Here is a 21,397-nt window from a genome sequence, read left to right as displayed (position 1 = left end):
AAATTCAACTGAGAGTTGCAATACTCTGGTCATTCGCATGTTTGCCCAGGACTTCAACTTGTACTTAGAGGTTAATACTTGGTTGCTGCCCGGCAATATGCGATAATGGCTTTTGAGTTTATTATGGCCTAAGGGCCGCATTTTTTTTTACTCTTGAAGGGATCTCTCCATTTATTTTTTGTTCTAGTCTCATAATACAATTACCACGATTTGAAACAAAGCTATACAAAAAGGTAAAAATAAGATTCTGAAAATACATGCCATTATAACATCATAGTAAGAAAAATATTTATAAACAGAGTTTTCATTTCACAGAAATCAAGATTATTTTCACTTTATAATGATAGGAAATTATCTGGTTTTGTACATGCTATAAATTCTAAAATACATGACATGTTGAAATATGTACATTTTTTCGCTTTAGATGTAATACCACAAAACAAAACAAAGCAAGTTCAATTCGCATACATTACATATACAGATGTACTAAATAAAAAAACATACCGGTAACAAAGTGGTTATAAAAACGTCGTACTGTGCTTTCAAGCATTAAATATTGCAACAAGATATATCTATAATGTACCCTTTTGCATGTATTTATCTTTATTGTACATAATATATTCAACACAAGAATATAATTTCGCATTGTCATTCCTCACTCCTGGTCTGACTTGGCAACTTCATGTCAATTTCAAAGAAAACCGTTTTATATTGTAAGTCCATTAAACCCACATGAAGCTTAACCTCAGCACCTTCGATCATACTTTCACTGTTTATAGTTTCTGTCCCAGGAACAGGGACCGTTTCTTACGACTATCTGCGGATTTCACAGAAGTCACCTTAGTATTGGCGTTGATGACGACGCTTCTCGCGATCATCATACCGCTTGTCAGTTATAGCCAGCATGCACACGTTTTGGTGCAGTCAGCATATATTATTGCACTTATGATGAAACGTTCTGACTCTTAGTCTTCTGGCACCTTTTCAACCTTGATGATGATTTCTTCCTCCTTTCCGTTTTGGCCATGATCGATGCAAAGTAGGATCAGGCAAAATATTCCCGACAAAAAGTACATACCACCAGCAAAGCTAAATGGCATCAAGTACGAATCGAACGTCTCATAAAGATAACCTAGAAAACAATGGAAACATTTAAAAGAAATGTACCTTAAGTGTATTAAGACTTTAATATTATGTGTATTTTAAACTGCAAGATTCATGATTACACTGATTTCAAACGGTTATCGTAATTGGAAATGTTCCAGGTTCGGTTTAATTGACGTTTTATTGTTTAAATGAACCGTTTTCTGTAAAGACATTTTTATAAGTACACAAATTTCATTTAATCTGATTACCTGTTTTTATCAATTTCTAAAATTATTTTATGACAATGTTACAGACTTTGGCAATGAGCTACTTAAATAAAAGGTGATTGAAACATATACCTGCCAAAGGTGCGTTTGTGAGAAATGCTACACCTTGGAACATAGCTACCATCCCAAAGCTTTGTGTCAATTGTTCAATTCCCAGATGATCTGCTAATACAATTGTTCTCATCGATACAACGGTTGCTGAAAATAGTCAAAAGTATATGTTGACGGACTGAACTTAGAACAAAAACAATCAAGGGAAGTTAGCAATGCTAAATTTGAAATTTTTGGACCCAAAGGGAATAATTTGAAATTAACCTTTAGAAATGTGTGTTAGAAATGCTATTAGATAAAGGACATACCCATGCATAAGCCGAATATTGCACCACACGTTGCTAATGCAAGAAAACTTTCACACCATGGCATCAGAAAATTTACAAGAGACGCTGTGAACAACGCAGCTGTATACGTCACAGAACTTCTTATTCGGAACATATCGGTGATTATTCCGGAGATGATTCTTCCAAATATGTTTGTTATACCGACGATAGAGATCAACGTTGCTGCCTGTGAGCTAGGCAGTCCCTTAGAGATGCCAAGATCCGGTATGTACGTCAATGGTACAGATTGCACTGAAATAACATATAAAACATGTGAAAACCTAAGGATAATCAAGTCAAGTTTATATTTCATTTTTATATAAATCATGGTATTATATAATAAAATATCAGATACGTAGTGTATTTAATTTAAATTGTGCGATTAAGTTTGTTAAGACACAGATATTAAAAGTGAAATAATATATGGATAAAAATGTGAATGAGTGTTTCAAATCGCCCATTTTAAACTGTTTCAATCATAATTATTTAAAATACATGTGCATGATAATAACATTAATTATTTAGCAGTTGCCATTTTTAACATATTTTTATCCTTTATTTGCGTAAGAATGATACTAATACATAAGTGTCATTTGATACATAGGTAACATATGTAACAAGAAAGTAAACTTCTTTATGATATTCTAATTCCTTATGTAAACAGCAGTTACTCAAAATGTACACCAAAAATGTAGTTTAAATTTATAACTAGTTCAATCAAAATGGTCATGTTAGACAAAAGAATGTCAAAGAATATCCAATGAAATTTACACATTTATTTACTGGCTCAAAGAAACAATCATTCCACATACTTTTTTAATGACTGTTATTACGAAAGAAAAATCTGAATATGCATAATTGTACAAAAATCTACGAAAGCTTCGATGAAATTTAGACATTAAATCTAAATATCTAAAAAAACTAAATTTCAGACCGAATATTGCCATCCAATATGTGCTTTGATTTAAATTTCCATTTGCTATACAGACAAACAAATGATAAAGCTCAAACATTTACCTTTTGTCCAGAAAGCTGACAATGAAATCATCTTTGTTTCTGGACATTTTAATTATTGTATAATAAATCACTGTTCAAGGTATTGATATTGGAAAGGTACATAAATACCATTAAATATGTTGTCCTCTTCGAATCAGTCGAAATAGATAGAGAAAAAATATGAAATTAAAATGAATGAGTTTGCAAATCTAGGTACTGAAATGTTTAGCGGCTCTATATAATGTTTCCAATATACGCATAATTGGTATTATAAAATTGAAAATGCACTTTTGTAAATGTTGCCATAACTTCAAGAAAAACAAATATAAACAGTGATTTATCATTGGTGCTGAAAACAGTCACAAGACAGTTTCGATAAATTGTCATGAAAAATAGCTGAATACTTCAATAGAATATTGCCCCTTACATATACCTCATAGAAAATTACAACAAAATCTCACGGCCCATCCACGTGACCTCGTGAGTGGCCCGGCCTGAAAAAGAATGTATTGTTACGGTATCAGGGGTGCTATCCATTTCTTATAAACAGTTATATATCATGGGTGCAAAATGTGGTTAAATGTGTCAAGGGCAAAATGTACTCAGTTCAAACAAAGAAATGACACGTTGCTTCAAAGTTTTGTTGCGTTAGTGTCAAATATGTACTCTGTGCATTTATCCATTAGAGTAATGAAAAGTGCTCACTTAACTACTAAAAATAACCCTATCAGTTCACAAAAGTGGTGATAAACTCCATTTAACAGAGAGCCTCCAAATGTTCGTACTCAGTACTTATTTATTGCATGTAAAATCATGGTGTAAAGGAAAGTTTACAAGTAGAATACCGTTTAAACAAGACCAGTTTTACAACGATCATAACTACAATGATCATCCATCAAACTTAACTGTTGCAAGAGATCCAATGTTTTAACTTCATTATTGATATTCATCTACAACCAATCTTTCATATGACCAACACTGGTTTACATATCTTTAATCAAAGACACAAAATGCTCACTGAGCTAGTTCATTTCAATTTTTCTTTACATTTTCAGACTGCAACTGGGTACAATGTTACCTGACTTCATATCAATTGTCATTTGGTCGCTTTGATATATTTCTTTGATCTATTGCTTTAATCTATTTCTTGTACGGTTGTTCACCAAAACATACAAGACGTAATGTTGTGTATTCTAAATAACATTTTTTTTTTCAGAACAACAATTATATTGGCATATCTGGTAGAGAATACTCGTTTCCAAGTGAATTGCGAACTACAACTGTGCCACTGGAAATAACAGGCAAGGTATTTTTAATTTCTACGAACAATTTCATTTTTGTAAAAATTGAGGTACTCATTTACAACAATTGTAAAGCACACAAATACTATACAGGATTGTAAATTGCACACGGACGATTTCTTTTTCAAAATACACAGATTAAGGAAGATAACTTGTGTACTTGACTTGATATGAATCGCAAAGTACAAAAAGAAAACACATGGACTGACTTTAATGCTCAACTGAAGCACTGCAAACCTAATAGTATCCTATCATCATTTGAAATTAAAGGCGTTATCGCTATTCGTTTCAACCACACAAATGGTTCGTGCTTTTCTGAGACAAAAACAAATACCCGACGTCTCAAGTAAGATTATAACTGTAAGTTTTGATGCTGCTAAAAATAACGAAATTTAATTTGTATTACCTTAATCAAACAAATGAATAACAGATGCGCATAATTACATTTTACTGTTGTTTTTTTCCAGAATGATTTCAGGTGAGTCTAAAATAACACAACCGAAAATTAGAACAAATGATACATATAATGAAAATATGATTCTGTAGTACAGACAATTGCCCTTGTAAATGGACAGCTAGCTATATTCATTTTCTCGGACATCATGAAAGCACACGCATATGTACGTGTATAATAGCCTCTAATAACTGTGTATTTATAGGAAAAAACGGTATCTTACGTATATATAGTCTAATCTTGCAGGAGCGAATTATAAAAATAAAAAGTACCTGTCCAGCCAACATTTGTCAAGAGTAGCAAGACAAATATTTTGTTGTTAAACAATGCAAAGTTCCTCTTCAGAGCACCGACGACTCTACCGCACTTGGACTTATCTGCAGTGTAAGCCTTTCCATTGGAAATACTCAGATCGTCTGAATCTGGTTCAACTTTTGCAGAGCTGCTGCATCGATGTGGAAGGCGTGCTAGGGAACCACTGTAGAAAACATCCGTTCTTGACATTTGATTTGAAACTGGTTTCAAGACCTTTGAAAAGTCATGCTGACTCAAAAACGTCTTTGCGTGACTTTCTTCTGCTAATATTCTATCTTTCTGCATGCATGCCAACTCTGTGCTCATTGAAAGTCTTGATGGCAAGTTACATGTTCGTAGATAATTAAATGGTGGTTCCTTTTTAGTTAAAAGGGTTTTGATTTCTGCAATGTCTATAACGTCAAAGGAACTATTCGATGATAAATCTTCAGATCTAGAGCGTTGAAGTTTCGGTCTAGTAACAGGGCGGAATAGAGCTCCACAAACAATCCCATTTAGTAATATACCTCCGAGTATCAATACTGTCCCTCTCCAGTCATATCTTGATAGTAAAATATTTGTCAGATATGCATATGCAAATGTCCCTAAGCCACTCCCACTCATTGCTATACCAGTTGCAATGGCTCGCTTCCGATGGAAGTAGGTCCCAACGACAATGATGGCAGATATGAAAGACATGCAGAATCCAATGCCTGAAATGTTAAAATATTTTATTCCAAATGAAAATATGTAAATGATCATGCCGGAATGATTAGTATAATCGTTTGACTTTTTTACTTGCTTTTCGGACTGTGACAAATAATAAAACAGTTTCAATTTTATATGCCATTTAGGTACTTTACTAGCAATTGTGGTCAAAATTAAATCGAAAATTAAATTGAATTTAGTCTTGTTATCCTCAGCACAAGTAAATGTTTTTCAAAAGTTAACATGATGAAAATAAAGTAAAACCCAGTTAGGGCCAGCGCAATTTCTCTGGGTAAGGAAAAATGCGAGGTACGACAATACGACGGTGACAATACGACAGTTCGATAGTGACAGACTCGTTCTCAGAGAAATCGCGCTGGCTCTAACGCAACACCCTACTTGTAGGATACAGAAATAGTTTTTATCAGCTTTAACATGTATTGAACAAAGAAAGTGTGAAGTCATTACCTCCGATGATGCCATACGTTATAATGAGTATTTCCACATTGGGAGAAAATGAACTAACGACGAATCCGACCACAGATAATGCTGTTCCAGCTATTGTAATCTGACGACAACTGTATCGTTCCAGTAGCATACTAACAATTGGTCCTGTCATGTCAAAAAAAAGAAGAAAATGAATAGTACATATGCAATATATACACTGTAGATACAAGTAATTCGTTCAAAGTATTGTTAATACAAGGATAGACATAAATCATGAAGATAAATAAAAAATATGCTAATACAGACTTTAGATTTTGTACTGTGTTTGATATAATGTAAAAAAAGGAGAACGGTAACAATCAAAGAGGACTGTTTTCACAATATCGCAACATTGTTTGGCTTGTTCCGCAAAGATTGAGCGTTAAGCGTTGGAAATGTTTCATTAATCAAATGTTTATCACTGGGCCAACTTTGCTTGTATACCACACAGAAGATGTGTATCTTTATCAGATACATTAATTACAGGCCAAGTGAAGTTGTTCTGACTATTTCCACTGGGGCATATATAACTTGCAGAGCTGTTTGTTTTTATTTACACAGTACAGTATAGATTTCGTCCTAGATACTGGCTTTGTAACATACTTTCTGACTAATATTAAGACCAGGTTAATTAACTGTTTAGAAATGCCCTGTTTATATGGGAGAACACAAAAAATATCTTAGAATAATCATAATGGTTTTATGAGTTGGATGAATAAGTTTCCAGATGTATGTAATTATGTATACTTGATTGACAGTCCATTAAGTTCCATTGGTCAAGTATCTAACCACGTTGACCTTTGAATTAAGAGATTTTATGCTCAGTTAACCAAAGTAAAGTTCTGATAGAAGAATAGAGATAACAGCGTAAGAAGCACTTTCTATCAATCTAGATCTATGTTACTGGGCCAATACTCTAATAGAAGTACATTAGCGCGATGAATAAATTGCATTGATGCCGTTCTTTTTCAGTGTTTTTCTCTCAATTAACAATGACAATTCAGCATTCCCATGAATCTTTCTATACCTGTCAAGAGTGCAAGACGAAAAAAAATATCTGTGTTGGCATATTTAATGTTTTCTGTACTTAACCACATATTCCCTAACATAAATATGTAACAAAAATTATCGGATTATGCAAGTTTTAAAAAAATTAAAAAAGAAGAGATGTAATTATTTAAATGCTTCGTGAAGCAAAGGTGAGAAGCGAGCAAATCTGTGTTATCACTTAGAAATTGAAATTTCCTTAAAAAGCATAGTTTTTGCGGTGAGGGGGATCTTTTTAATTTCTCAAAAACAATTATCATAGATTTCAATACTTAAAGTAGATTTTTTTATAAACAAGTTTATCAAGATTAAGAACCGTATCACGATCAAATACTACTTACCTACATACGCGATATATTTGTGCCCATTCAATCACAGACTATATAGTATGTGGATAGCACGCGATGTTAACGTGTGCCAATAGCTTTTTTTCTGGCAGTTTCTTAGACAAAAAAATATGATTGTCAGTCACAAGATATATCTAATTATGTTAGTCTTTTTGTGACTTACTTTTTATTTGGCGGATTTATATTGTATTAGACGTAAGACATTTCTATAGGCAGATCTACATATTTCCATGTCAAAACTATGGGGTATTAAACAAAGGTTAATAAAAACATTTTTGCCATCGTCAAAAATTTTAAAGAAGCCAATTGGTATCGTAGATATTTAACAACTCAGGCTGTATAAAATGTTCAATGTCATTAGGTTCGTTAAATACCCTTTCTTATTATCTAATTGCCAAAATCCTAGACCGAATTATCTATGTTCTTGTGGTAAAGAAAAACAGCAACTCACCCATAAACATGCTCATCCCTAAAAGAGATGATCCTATCCACGCGGTCTTTGACTTCCCTTCACCAAAGTAGTCCAACAATTCTATTAACAGTAAACCAAATGAAAACATTGTCCCGTCTAATATAAAGTTGATAAGAAAACTGCCAAAGCAGACAGCCCAGCCCCAGCCCCCGTCTTCCGCACCGTCATCATCAGAATCGGAGCTCACCGAACTACCCTCGGGGCTTTCCTCTGCCTTCACAAACTTCCCCATTTTCTGTATTTTTTTCCAAACACGTTTAACTATCCGCTGATGATGCTCTAGATGCTCACAAATACATTCTGAAAAAGTCAAGTTTACACACACCTGTTGTATATAAGTAAATTTGTTCGGTTAGCAATCTATGAATCACTATCCACTGTTGTTCTATTGATTAACTCCATCTCCATCTAAATACTACGGCGCAGTTAAGTTTCCGTACAATAAGTGATATCTTTTTACGTTACTATCTCAGCTTTTTAAGATGTGTTGGAAATTTACTTAACCTTCATTTTTCTGGGAATCTATGACGAAAGCATCGACAGGTCCATGCTGCCAGTGTAGAATCTGATCGAATTGTATCAGCAATGGAAACTGCTCAGATTTAAACAAAATTGGTGACTTTACGGTTAATACAGTTGTTTAAATTGCAACAACAAAACTTTAAACCTCAATAGCTGACATGCGTTTAGAAATATATAGAAGCTAGTGTGTTATTGCACTGTATAAATATTAAGGAAATAAATTGAAAATGACAAAACCACACGTCCCTATTTCACATATATTTATGAAAGGATATTAATATAAATGTATGTCATAGTACATTCGTTTCAATATAAATGAACCGAACTGGTATGATATCTAAGCAATGTTTTTGGAATGTTTTAATTACAAGAAATGCATAGTTACCTTCATAAAATGAACGTTTCACACATTTATTTCATGCTTTCCAGTGTTTTATTGTAATATATCAGATGATTATATTCTGATAAACCACTAGTGAAATTTATAAAATATAATTTTCACTGTAGCCGGACTATATCTAAATGCGGATGAATAGAAAATCATAACGAAATGGAATAACAGGCAGAAATAAATGCTGTCATGCGTAAATTTTGCTTCTTTAGGAAAAGAAAGTCAATGTCACCATACATCATGTTAAAAATGTAACAAAATTAGACAAAATTTAACAGAACTATATTTCAAAATTAATGATGTGACGTCATGATGTGATGACGTCACAAAGGAGAATGCGCGACGTTACGCGGCAAAATCAGTAAAAAATACTTAAAATCACTTAAAAAGCATGAAATAAAAAGAAAATTTATTTGTTTTACATATAAGATTGAAATATATTTCATTCGTGAACACCAGCTATTATATTTTCACTCGTGGCTACGCCACTCGTGAAAATATGGCATCTGGTGTTCACTCAGTGAAATTATATTTCAATCTTACATGCAAAACAAACAAATATCCTCTATTTGTCTATTTAATTTATGTCCCGCAGAATAAGTGATATTTTATTGAAGGAATTACCGGTATTATAATTATTTGCATTGCACATATTGATATTTTCTGTCATTTATTCATAACAGTGTCAGTAAGGTTTGAATGAAACAAAAGAAAAAACAAAACAAATGCGGATTGGATATTGAGCACATTTTAGATGATTATCGTATTTTAGAAACATCTCGAAATAACATAGATTGCATAGATAGCAATGCTTTTGAAATAGAACTAACAACTTAATAAAGAATAAACTAAATCTTGACGCAAAAACCCTTTCTGAAAAAAAAAGTTTTTTTTAATATCATTTTTATCTGCAACAAAGGTTAAGTATAGTACCTCATAAGAATTAAGTAAAACTCCAGTTAATAACCAAGTCACTTAATAATCTCGGTCGAGACTTTAAACTAACAACAAAACAATTCAAAGGACAAGTAGGTAAAATATCACATATAAAACTTTTAAAACTGGTTGAAACCAGTACAAACAAGAATCATATGTAAACAAAATATAAACGTTCTGCGTTTTAAATTACAAACTGTACTTTTTTTTATAATGGATGGTAATAAGAAGCTACATGCGGATACTAATATAACTCCATACATAAAAGAAGGTGTAACATTAAAAACACATATAAATCGATTCCTTGAAATTACAAGCAATACAAGTGCATGAAATGCAATATTGCATTAGTTATAACTTCAATAAAATGTCACTAAGTTTACACTTCGGAACATACATTAAAGAGACAAATGCGAAATATTCATTTTATGATGCTAATTATGTATAATTAGATATTTGCGCCAGCTCGTGGGACTTAGCAAACGTCCTGAAAACCGAAAGGTGTGAGACAATAAGTATCGGAAATTGATCAAAGAAAGTGAACAGAAGTGAACAAAATGCGCAACATAATTTATGCCTCCTAGCACCGCTTTAATCATGAAGTATGCAATGTTCAAGTACAGTAAATTTGTTTGAATCTCAATAAAGCTATTATATTCGAATATATTAGACAAGAGTAATGAAACCATTAACAACACCAGGATCGACAAAATGCGATTTAATACTCACCATGACATTGCTTCAAAAATTCATTTTCATAACTTACAATGATGATTCCTCGGAAAAATGACAACAACAATATTATATGCAAATGGCAGACTCGGTTTGATGGAGTCTGTTCATAAAAGATAATGTAAAAGGCGCAACTTCTCTCATGTCCCCAAAGCACCGGCTTAATGCTAAATCTTTATAACTAACGTGATGGGATCAATGATCCCGAATAAATAGAAAGAAATAACGAGAGTGAAGAGAAAAAAGGGGGCAACTTTTGGCAGCTGTCACACGGCCCTTGACTGAAGTATAAACATCTTAAAAAGTGGTGATTCCCCGGAAGAAATGAAAACAAAATTACATAGAATGAAAGTCTTGGTTTGAGTCTATTCATAAGAGATAACGTAAAAGTGCTGCATCTTACACGCACCCTAGAACCGGCATACATGATCAATGTATTAATATTAAGAGAGGTCCCAGACAGTGTTGGTTTAATTTTTTGTCAAAGCCATTTTGTATGTTCATCATAATTTTGCTTTTAGCTTAAGATATGATGATGTTATTTGTGTTACTGTTGTGTTATTGTTATACTTTACGATTATATACAATAAACTTTGGTTGTATGTATATCGGTCTCTTGTACAAAATATATTCATTTATAAATCCTATATTATTGTACATCGTAAAGTACTTTTAACATTTTAATTGCATGAGCCTTTAAAATCAATTTTGAAAAAAAAAACAAGAATAAAGCTCAACAAGGCAAAGGCAACGTTCACAGGACGCAGCCCCCCCCCCCCCCCGACACACTCTAGTACGGCACCCAGAAGGCACCAATGACCATCAACATTACAAAGAAATGTCATTATAAATGATGTACTTACACATAAATTATCCACTCTTTTTGTATACTAAAATACTTCTAATAAATGTAACGATTTCAATGTATAAGTTAAACTGTGACCTCAGGTATAATTTTCAGAAAGCGACATATGGTAGCAATATTGTATGTTAATCTATCCTCACAAATTTATGTGTTGTTAGTAAGTTATTTTGTTTTATGGTATACGTGAATTAATAAAGAGGTCAGGCACAGCTGGTTTCTTTATCTGTATCACACCAACCAAGGTCAAACTGTAATTTCTTTTTGCTAAATTCACAAACAATAACGTTATAATTTGTGTATGAAAATAAGCTAATTTTGACATAAGTCTGTTGATATATCAAATTTGTCATTGTATCTGTTTAAAATGTCATATTAATTGCACAACTGTTAAGTTAGTTATGTAAACATTTATAAACATGTTTACACATAAATGTATTTAAGCCCGCTTCTTTAAGGCAAATATACAGCTAGGTCCAGTTTTTCTTTATTATGTAAAAAATGTTGGTCAGTACTTTCCTGTAAACTATATCGAGCACATACCACTATTCACATGATAGGATGTTCATTTACGTAGTATAGATCCTTTTAATTAATAAAAAATATTAAACGGAATCCGTAAAGAACGCCCTAAAAGGCAAGATTGAAATGTTGCAAGCGCGGTGTATGGATGGTAAAAGTAATTGCTAAGCTACCGTTCACACCCCCTGGCACCGGCTTAAGCGGTATTCAACATTTAAGTATGATATAGTGAAATGTTTAATTTAGAAACATTATAGTAAATCATTATACATTATTGAGTGCAACAGTGAATGCTATCGGACGAGTACATAGCACACAATTATATAGCGTCTCGTCTGATATAAGTTTTGCAGCTTTGTACGATTTAAATAAAAACAGTCTTGTACTCTTTGTAAAATACATGTATCATGTTTATTTCACCCCATCGATCTCTTGACATTTTAACAGAACTTTTTTTACTTCGGTGCAATAAGGATTTGATATGGAATTTTGGCAACAAGGCTAGACAAAGTACAATTTGATATTGATTTTTTGGACTGGTGTCAAACGAGATTTTAAAATCGTTTGTAACCTCAAAAAACTACAGAATTGATTGGAACAACAACTCTGAAGTATTACGACATGGTATGCATGTACATGTTTATTTGTCGAGAGAAAAAAATGGATTTTTATCAATGAGATTTTGCATAGGTCAGAAATAGTTGTATCACCATTAACATAATGAAGACCTTGTTTTAGATATCTAACATTATCGTGCTATGATAGCATATCAATTACCTTTAGCTTATATCACATATAAACTGCACTTGTCAATCGTCAGATGAATTGAACTTGCCGTTATAAACACGTGCATGCAATAAAGATACCTGAACACGCCATAATCAACATCTACATGTACTTATTCATAATTTTCTATTATCTTTTTATGTCGATATATTGTACCTACGTTTATGTCATTTTGGTTCCCATTTTAAGGAACGCTGAAATGTTTCAATTCAACTTGATAAATGAATTACATGTATATTTGTATAATTACGTGATAAAGCCTTGTTGAAGTGTTTACAGGAAAATATCCATGTACATACGCTTGTTAAACAACACTTAAGAATTAAAGTAGTGACAGCGCAAATGAGTCCAAATAACATGTTAATTATAATTAAATTATGAAACTTTTACTCAAAATGATTTTTTAAAAGCTTTTATATCTTCCATATAGCTAAATACTTTTTTAATTTAGTATACTTTTATTATGTTTACAAGTTAACATATAAATTGATTTTTTTAAAGGACAGATTAATTAGATTGGATGCACATGAATACATTTATTAATTCTTCATTATAAATGCTTTAATCTCCTATGATGGAGGTAATAAAGAATCTATCTATCTATCTGTAAACATTCAAAATAGTGAAATTAATATACCTCGATAAATCTAGTACATCCAATGTCAGCCACAATCAGTTTTGCGAAAACAGGCATGTTAACATGAATATATATGAATTTATTTGAAGGTCATATTTTGCTTATCTTGTAATTTTATGATTGTTTGTCCACACTCCTTATGTATTCCAGAGTTTTTGTTCGTCCTACGTTAGATCACTTGAGTCACTCTTACCATCCATATTTGTTTTCTTACGGTCAGCAGTTTCGTCAAAAAATGCGTCGGTGTACTTTACATTGTAAGCAGCTTTGGTCAAGCATTCGTCGGTTTAATTAATGTTATATTCGAAATGGGGTGTTCAAAATGTTGACAATTAGGTACATGTTACTACCTATCAACTTGTAAATCGTTAGTACTTTTTTGGATACTTACTTCTTTATAACTTTCTTGTAAATATCTATGTATATATGTAAAATTGACAATGAATGAAAAAATACATGTTTTAAATTTGTCGATAATTTCTAGTAATAATAGCATTTTTTTCTCGTAAATTTACATTCTTTACATTCTTTACATTAAATTCAAACGTTAAGGTTCCAATTTCCACTATTTCAATCAATAGATTGAATTCACAATTATGTTTTATTTAGCTCCTCAAATTGTTTTCTCGTCTACCTAACAAGCATTTTTCTTTCTGACCCTTACGCCGTTTTCCATTGGATGGCACAAATACCTCTAATTATGATTCCAATCCAAATTTCACCATTTAAATGTTTAAATATGGAATGCTTTATAAAACGGTGCTGGGGGGCATGGACTTTTGTTGCACATACAACTATTGTCCATGAACAGCAAATCAATCTGAGTCTGTAACATGTTTAATTTTGCCGTTTTGGGTGTTCTTAAATTTACCTGTTTTCTCTATTTTTGTTCCACCTTAAACTTTAAAGTTTTGTAACAGTCAGTTTAACAGAAAACCTTGATTTAAGCACTTCATTTGTAACTATTTATTAACTATTTGGATGTCCCTCTTTTGAGGAAGTTTCTCCATACCATACTTGTAGATATATTAAGATTAGAGAATGAGAGATCTAATAGATAAATCTATTTGTGACACATCCCCCTGGTAGAGTGTTCTTGATGAAATATAAATGCATAAATGATTTACATAAATAGAAATAAAGTTGAAGAGTTCAAGCATTAATACCACATGATGAGCAGCTGTAAACAAACACCATTAAAAACATAAAAATACCTCTTAACATTAAATATATGATCTACCAACTTATGAAATTGAATGCGGTATCTGAAACAATTTGCAAAATAGAATCTTTACATGTATTTGGAAAACATTTTAAATAGAATCAATAAAAGCATTCATTTGTCTGCAAGGCTAAATAATAAACTGCAATACCTTAAATCCCGAACTCATATTGTTAATTATTTTGATATAAATTAAAGTAATTTTAAACATGGCAAGATAGCGACTTCTAACTTAGATAATACCATGACATCGACTATCTAGTCTAGATAATTTTGAGTCCGCAATTGAACAAGCTAAATTAAGTTAACAGATTTCGCTTGCTTTGAAAACTAAATTGAAAAAAAAAAATCGAAATATCTTTAATGATTGCAAAGGCTAATCGAGGTCGGATTCAGGTAGTTAATGTGAATAGGAGCATCATTCAAAATGCGTCCGAAATACCTGTTCAACACAGTGAGAAATATCATTCATCTTATAGGAGGATCATCATCTTATAGGAGGATCAAGGTTCAAAATCATAAAAAAAAAGAATTTGAAAATCTTGCATAGATCAACGGGAGCACTTACAACAAAAAAATTATATAAAGATATTAAAGTAATATACTTCGAATAAAATTAAAAATCTACTATTTGTGTGATTCTTAGCTCGACTTAAGTTTGGGTGAATGATTCGAAATTTTGCAATTTGTTGGTATAGACTAATTTCAAATTGTACAAAAATCTCAAACAATTATTTTGTCGCGTCGTGTCAACCCCCTTTAATGGTAATATCAAACGTTGAACATGTTTTTATAATAATTACTCACACTCTTAGACTTTATACCCACTCCTTATGTTATTTCTGTGGACTTTCCTTTTGTGAACTTATCAGCTCGGTGCTTTTTATTGACCGAGGTCAGTTACACAAGTGTTTATATAGCAAATATTTATGCAGAGGTGTTGTTGTTGTTATATTGTTGTTGTTGTAAACGATTGATTAAACGCCCATCCTATAGATACAGCAAGTTATTGTTATTGACGATCAAGTATTATATGTATAAAGGTGAGTCCGTACTCCATGTTGACCAATCTAATACGCGACATTTGCAATTTCCAGTTACTTTAGTTCTAAACTTTTTATCTTAATTAGACGGTGCTAGAGAGCGTCTGGGATATTACATATTCTCTGACTGTCATGAACTTTAACAATCGACCCGAATTAGCAAGTTTCGTAAATTGTCTTTCAGTGTTGTTATATATTTCTAGTCCTTCGGGATCATTGATTCCAGCACGTTTAAGAGTTGAAAATTGTGCCGATAAAACCGGTGCTAGGGGGCTTGAGGGATGCTGCACTTTTTCATTATCCCTCATGTAAAAACTCAATCAAACTGAGTCTGCAATTGTCATGCGATTTTGTTGTGATCAATGCTTCCGAGGGATCACACTATCCAGATTTGTATTACTTTGTTTTGATTACTCTCGGTGGATTTCAATTGCAAAATGTGATATTATTATTAGCGGAATAATAACCGAGAATCTGGCATACTGAAAAAGGCTGTTTTTCTAATAAAAACGTCAAATAATTATGTTTTTGTTAAAGACCAGACTGAACAGAAATTAATATGTCCGACTAATCTTTGAACTATGTATTAATTTTTTGTATTTATCAACTGTTAACCAAATTTACAAGGAGGACAAACGCTACTGAAATGACGATGGGTATATTTAAAAAACAACATTTTTTTGTAAAAAATCTAATACTTGCTTAAAATCTATTTAGGAATATTTGGTCTGTTAACATATTTTCATTTTCGGTAAAATATAATTTACAACATTAAACATTAAATTATATTATTAAAATATAACAGTCGAACATGTTTTAAAAGTCTCTGTCATTATAACAAAACTAAATTCAAACAAGACATGAAAGTGTATAAAGCTATATATCTGATGCAAAAACGTACTTTTTGAAGTTTGAAAAAAAATCCAAATATGTTTGTATATTGGTATAAAAGAGGGTGGTGCATTCACGAAATTATAACATAAGTGAGGCAATGTAAACTTTATTTAAAGCATAATATTTTGTTCCGGGACATTTTCGTGTAATTGTAATTATATAAACTATTCACGTGTATTGAATGACAAAGACGTTTTATGCTACAGCTCTTTCGAGAGTCGCCCATAATATTATGGATCGAAACACCATAAATTTACTGTTGTAAATTTTATTTATAAAATATAAAAATGTAATTTATTTGATATAGCGTTGCAAATACAAATTACCTGTGTGTTAATATCTCATGAAAATCCTATTAACATGAAATTAACGTGTACAGATATTCCATGACAATGAGATGCGAACTCCTAAAGCCAGAACAGTAGCTTTGTTTACGTCAAACAACAAATAAATGTTTTACCTTTATCGGTTTCGAATCATTAGATAACCTTTACGGATGGTTTATAATGTCATATTAATATTTAATCATTAACCTTCTGAATGATATCATTCCTAAAGTACCAACTAGTTCTAGTATAGATAGTGTATAAAATGTTTTACCTTGGGCTCCTTGGGCCTCAGAAATATCATCCTGTGAGCACACGCAGCAAGCAGTCCTTTTAGAAAACGCTGACATTGCTTAATTTATGTTTAAACAGAGCAATTTGAAATGTTCGAATTAAGATACACACTGCCTGTCCGTAGATACAATGCAATCTTATGCTGTGACCTCAGATGATGGCCTACATAATGTACATTAGAAATTGGATGACAGTTTATATATCAAGGGCCAAAGTCTCCGATATGATAGCAAAGGGTGAATATCCTAGTTGCGCACGCACACACATACGTAGATCAATGGAAAAAAATACAGAAATTAGGCAAACAAATATTAAATCGCAATTATTTGCGACTTGACCTATTTGTTCTACTTCACATTTCTGTAATGTTTGCTTTTGAAAGCAGATAGGCCGAAAGCAGATATGCCATGCTATTGAGAAATACATCGCCATCATAAACAATCAATATCAATGTACAGCCTAACAAACACATCATTTGCAACGATGCATTCAAGTGATATGAAACAGAAAAATAATATACTATTACATTATGACCAATAAGGCAATACTATAGTGATAATTGCGCATCATTTTTGCTTTGTCAAAGTGCAATGTTTTTATATGCAACCGATGAATCAATGTATCATAGTTGAATAAAAAAAAGATCCTATAAATGCCTAATGTATTGATCTAAGTAGGTTTAAAGTAAGTTTATACGTAGATATAAACATGCCGATCCAGAAAAAAACAAACACATCTCATACTTCAATTCTCATATGTATCAATGCTTACATGTATAAATCTGTTTGTTTGTTCAAGAAAAAATGACACCAAACAATGCACAATGGACCGCATATGAGACAACTCATAAATTAGAAAACAATCGCATTAATAACATATTCCACGTTTTTTTTGCGATCAATATGGTGGCTGATTTGTGCCATGTCGTATTTTTGCTACGTGGGTCGCCAGAAATCATGAAAATACGGCAGAGAAAACACTTTGTTGTATTTTCGTCGCCCCGCAGAACGAAAGTACGACAAATTGGTCACTTTGTCGTTATTTCGTGTTTTGCCTGACGCCCAAAGGAGTGGTCACTGTCGTGCTTTCATGTAGCACCCCGCTGAACAAAAGTAAGACAAAGTAACATCTGTCAATTGAAACATTCAAACCTCCAAAGGGTCTTATATTATGACCAAATTCAATTGTAGCATTTTTACCGAGTGCATATATGACTCTGATTTATTTTCATCATAACAATGTATAATGTATAGAGGATATTGAATGAGTGTATGGAACTTACATGAATTTAATATTCTATTTATCACATACCCAAGATAAAGACCGTTTAAAGTGAAATAAGAGTCATATTTCATTGACGCGCCTATAGTATAACGCTAACATTAAATTTTAGCGCTCTTTACACGATGTTTGTATAACGCTTATGACGTCACGTCAAAATATATGCACGACCGTGCAATACGATATTTACGGAGTCGCAAAATCGGCACGGGTGTATGATCAATGTAGTTATTGTTATTTTATTGTTTTGTATTTTATTTTCAGTTAAAATATAAATAGCCAACTTAAATTCAAACAGAATAAGAAGACAATAGTAAAGTTTCTTCATATACTTCAGTTGTAATAATGAAGTTACTGCATAATTAAGTCGGTGTTGGGGTACCTCAGACACGTTGCACATTTCAATATTTACATGAATATACTTAATTAATTTAAACAAATCTTAAATTTCTCATCGTATCCTCTTGTAGTCTTGGGGGGGGGGGGGGAATTCTCCTTTTCTCAAAAGCCAGTGTCACGGATGTGTATGTGGAAAAGCAAATGTCGTACTATTTTCTCAGTACTGTTTATGATTTAAGTCCTGGAAAATCTTTGTTCCAATCTTTAATAAATTCTGAGAGATGAATATTACTTTTAACAAGTATACAAAAGGAACATCATGTTTCATATTTCTTTTTTTTTTCTTTCTATTTTTCATTTATTTTTTACTTAAATATATCAGAGAGAAAAGGGAGGAGTGCGGATTTCTCGGGGATATTCTTTTTCAGACTTTCGATAGGTTGTCTGTGCTATTATCTAGGGGAAGTTATCAAATCAAACATTTCGTGTCTTTTATTGTCGATTATCTTAGACCAGAAGTGTTCCAAAACTGCAGAAATGTATATTTATAGTATTTGTTTGGGAGTTTTAATGATCTTATTTGTTTGTTTGGGTTTTTTAATGTGTTATTAATTTTTTGTTTCATTTAATTTTTAAAAAACGAAAAACGTTTTGATGTCTGAAGAAAAAAAACTGCAGAAATGTATATTTATAGTATTTGTTTGGGAGTTTTAATGATTTTATTTGTTTGTTTGGGTTTTTTAATGTGTTATTAATTGTTTGTTTCATTTAATTTTTAAAAAACGAAAAATGTTTCGATGTCAACTTCTCAAATTCATTTTAAACCAAGTTTAAAATGATACAGCTGAATGGCAGTTATGCAATTTTGTGATGAAATGTTACAAAGTCAAAATAAAATTATTGCGACTCACTATATTTGAATACAAATATATATTCTATTAAGAATTAAAGAATTCAGCTAACCATTTGAGGCAAACATGTGCTCCGACGATGGCAAAACAAACAGGCCCCATAAATAACGATGTGTATTTGTTTTGTTATATAGTAATGAATATCGTAAAAATTCTATGCGAAATAAATTGTGAATCTCAAATTTTGAGTAGCACATATATTTCGAACCAACTGCATATATTTTGCAATTTGTTTAAATGCCATTATTCCCCAGAAATGCTTTTACTTTTATTTCTCAATAGCTTTTTAATTTTGTTTACTTTTATAGTTTCCAAAAAGTTGCTCATTAACCAATTGGCTTAACCATCTGTTCGTTCAGTTGCTTTTTGGCAATTAGTACAGCTACAGTGATTTGATATTTTGTATGGAAGTCAAATTTACACTTTGCTACTTTTATATGACGTCTTTCACTTCTTCACATTTAGCACTGCATTCTTCAGGTAACAAGCATTTAACATGTTCTAGAACCATATAAATTTTATTTTAAAATTATAAGATTCATGTTTGCCCTTTCTAAAGAAGTAAAAATCTATTCGTATTTTAATGTAACTATATTTTATCAAATTGTTAAAGATAAAACTATACAGCGTTATAAGTAAAGTTTTTTTCTAATAATCTATGTGAAATTCGTGAAGCATTAACTGTTATGTATTAAACAAAAAACACTAAGTCTGAAAAATGTGAGAGCAATGAACCTTTAAGTTGAGATGCTACCAGTAGGAAAGAGAAGACAATTTTATAGGTAGCAACATTGGTATTTTATCTATCAATATCAACATTGGTCGAAATCTTAAGGAAGTGTTGTAATATCCACCTACATGTCAACATTTGAAGAGTCAAACACAAGTGCTAGCGTTCTTTGGACATGCTTTGACTTCTCGGTTAGTGACCTCCTCTTGTGTCATACAAAACTCTTTAAATTACATTGTATTTTGATCATTTACAATATCTATTAAATTGTGATGCCCCATAATTAAAAAAAACAACATAATATCATTTCCAAATATTTGTATTCATTTATTCATTTGAAATTATTTGAATTATATAATCAGGGCTTCCATTAATGGAAGTTTGAGAGTCAGTCACTCCTGATTTTGGCTTGTGGCTTCAAAATATAATGCTAAAATTCCCTTGTTTCCTCTATAATGTGACTTCCAATGTCAGAAATTTTCAATATCTGACATCCAAATATCGGAACTTAATGAAATTAGTTTGATATTTATTTCCTCCTCGTTTCACCCTTTTATTTCTTACAAGAGGCTGGTGCCTGGTGTGCTCATATAAATTCGCTCATATAAATTCACGTCTTGACTAAGTATTGTCGTGATAAATTAGAGAATAATATAGAATCCTCAAAGAACGCCCAAAACGGCAAAATTGGCAATGTTTAGACATTTGATCGAGTTGGTTCATAGACGGTACTCGAAAATGCAAGTCACTGTTCAAGATATCTAGCGCCGCTTTAAGCTCTTCAAAGTCAATATTTTAATGAAATGGTAAAACTTTGATTTAGAAACACCCTCAGGATTACTATTTTTATTACTACCCTCCTATTTTTTTTCTCCCTAATGCTTACATATAAAACCGCTTAACATCCAATAATATAATATATTAAATTTTGTCCGAAGCTAAATACGTCGATATGGTTGATATATAATTTTCGGTTATGATTCAGGGAATTACAGTACTTAAGTGTTTGCTGACATTTTAAAGGGATATTCAGGCAAAATAATGACAAAAATATTAAAATGATCTTATGTGCTCAAATCATGCTAAAATAACTTTTCTTGAAGTTTCAGCATGA

At 31.9% G+C, this 21,397-nt stretch overlaps 1 protein-coding gene across 4 annotated transcripts; it reads right to left on the bottom strand.

Moving 5' to 3' along the window:
- Positions 1-276: 276 nt before the first annotated feature.
- On the bottom strand, positions 277-17,200 carry LOC132752512 (monocarboxylate transporter 14-like). 4 transcript variants are annotated; one of them, XM_060742842.1, is made up of 7 exons: positions 17,003-17,200; positions 7,835-8,155; positions 5,972-6,115; positions 4,774-5,508; positions 1,733-2,002; positions 1,446-1,571; positions 277-1,132 (listed from the first exon to the last, which is right to left on the bottom strand). In XM_060742842.1, the coding sequence occupies exons 1-7, from the start codon at positions 17,076-17,078 to the stop codon at positions 966-968; spliced, it is 1,839 nt and encodes a 612-aa protein (XP_060598825.1). In that variant the 5' UTR covers positions 17,079-17,200; the 3' UTR covers positions 277-965. The 4 variants fall into 4 exon arrangements, with proteins under 4 accessions (XP_060598825.1, XP_060598827.1, XP_060598828.1 ...); XM_060742844.1 differs by lacking the exon at positions 17,003-17,200 and adding an exon at positions 13,244-13,396; XM_060742845.1 differs by lacking the exon at positions 17,003-17,200 and adding an exon at positions 11,300-11,437.
- Between the last annotated feature and the right edge of the window lie 4,197 nt (positions 17,201-21,397).

Source organism: Ruditapes philippinarum, unplaced genomic scaffold, assembly GCF_026571515.1.
Source record: "Ruditapes philippinarum isolate M1 unplaced genomic scaffold, ASM2657151v2 ctg5924_1_1_1_1, whole genome shotgun sequence".
NCBI classification, from domain to species: Eukaryota; Metazoa; Mollusca; class Bivalvia; order Venerida; family Veneridae; genus Ruditapes; species Ruditapes philippinarum.
Note: the sequence above shows the minus strand (reverse complement) of the source record. Positions and strands in the feature narration are given on the sequence as shown.

Bases quoted from the DNA above. Each gene is read 5' to 3' on its own strand.
- LOC132752512 (XM_060742842.1), bottom strand. From the start codon at position 17,078: ATGTCAGCGTTTTCTAAAAGGACTGCTTGCTGCGTGTGCTCACAGGAT. The intron at 8,156-17,002 runs GTAAAACATTTT...TGACTTTTTCAG, and splicing joins TGAGGCCCAAGGAGCCCAAG to AATGTATTTGTGAGCATCTA. The intron at 2,003-4,773 runs GTACTTTTTATT...ATGTTATTTCAG, and splicing joins GACAAATGTTGGCTGGACAG to TGCAATCTGTACCATTGACG.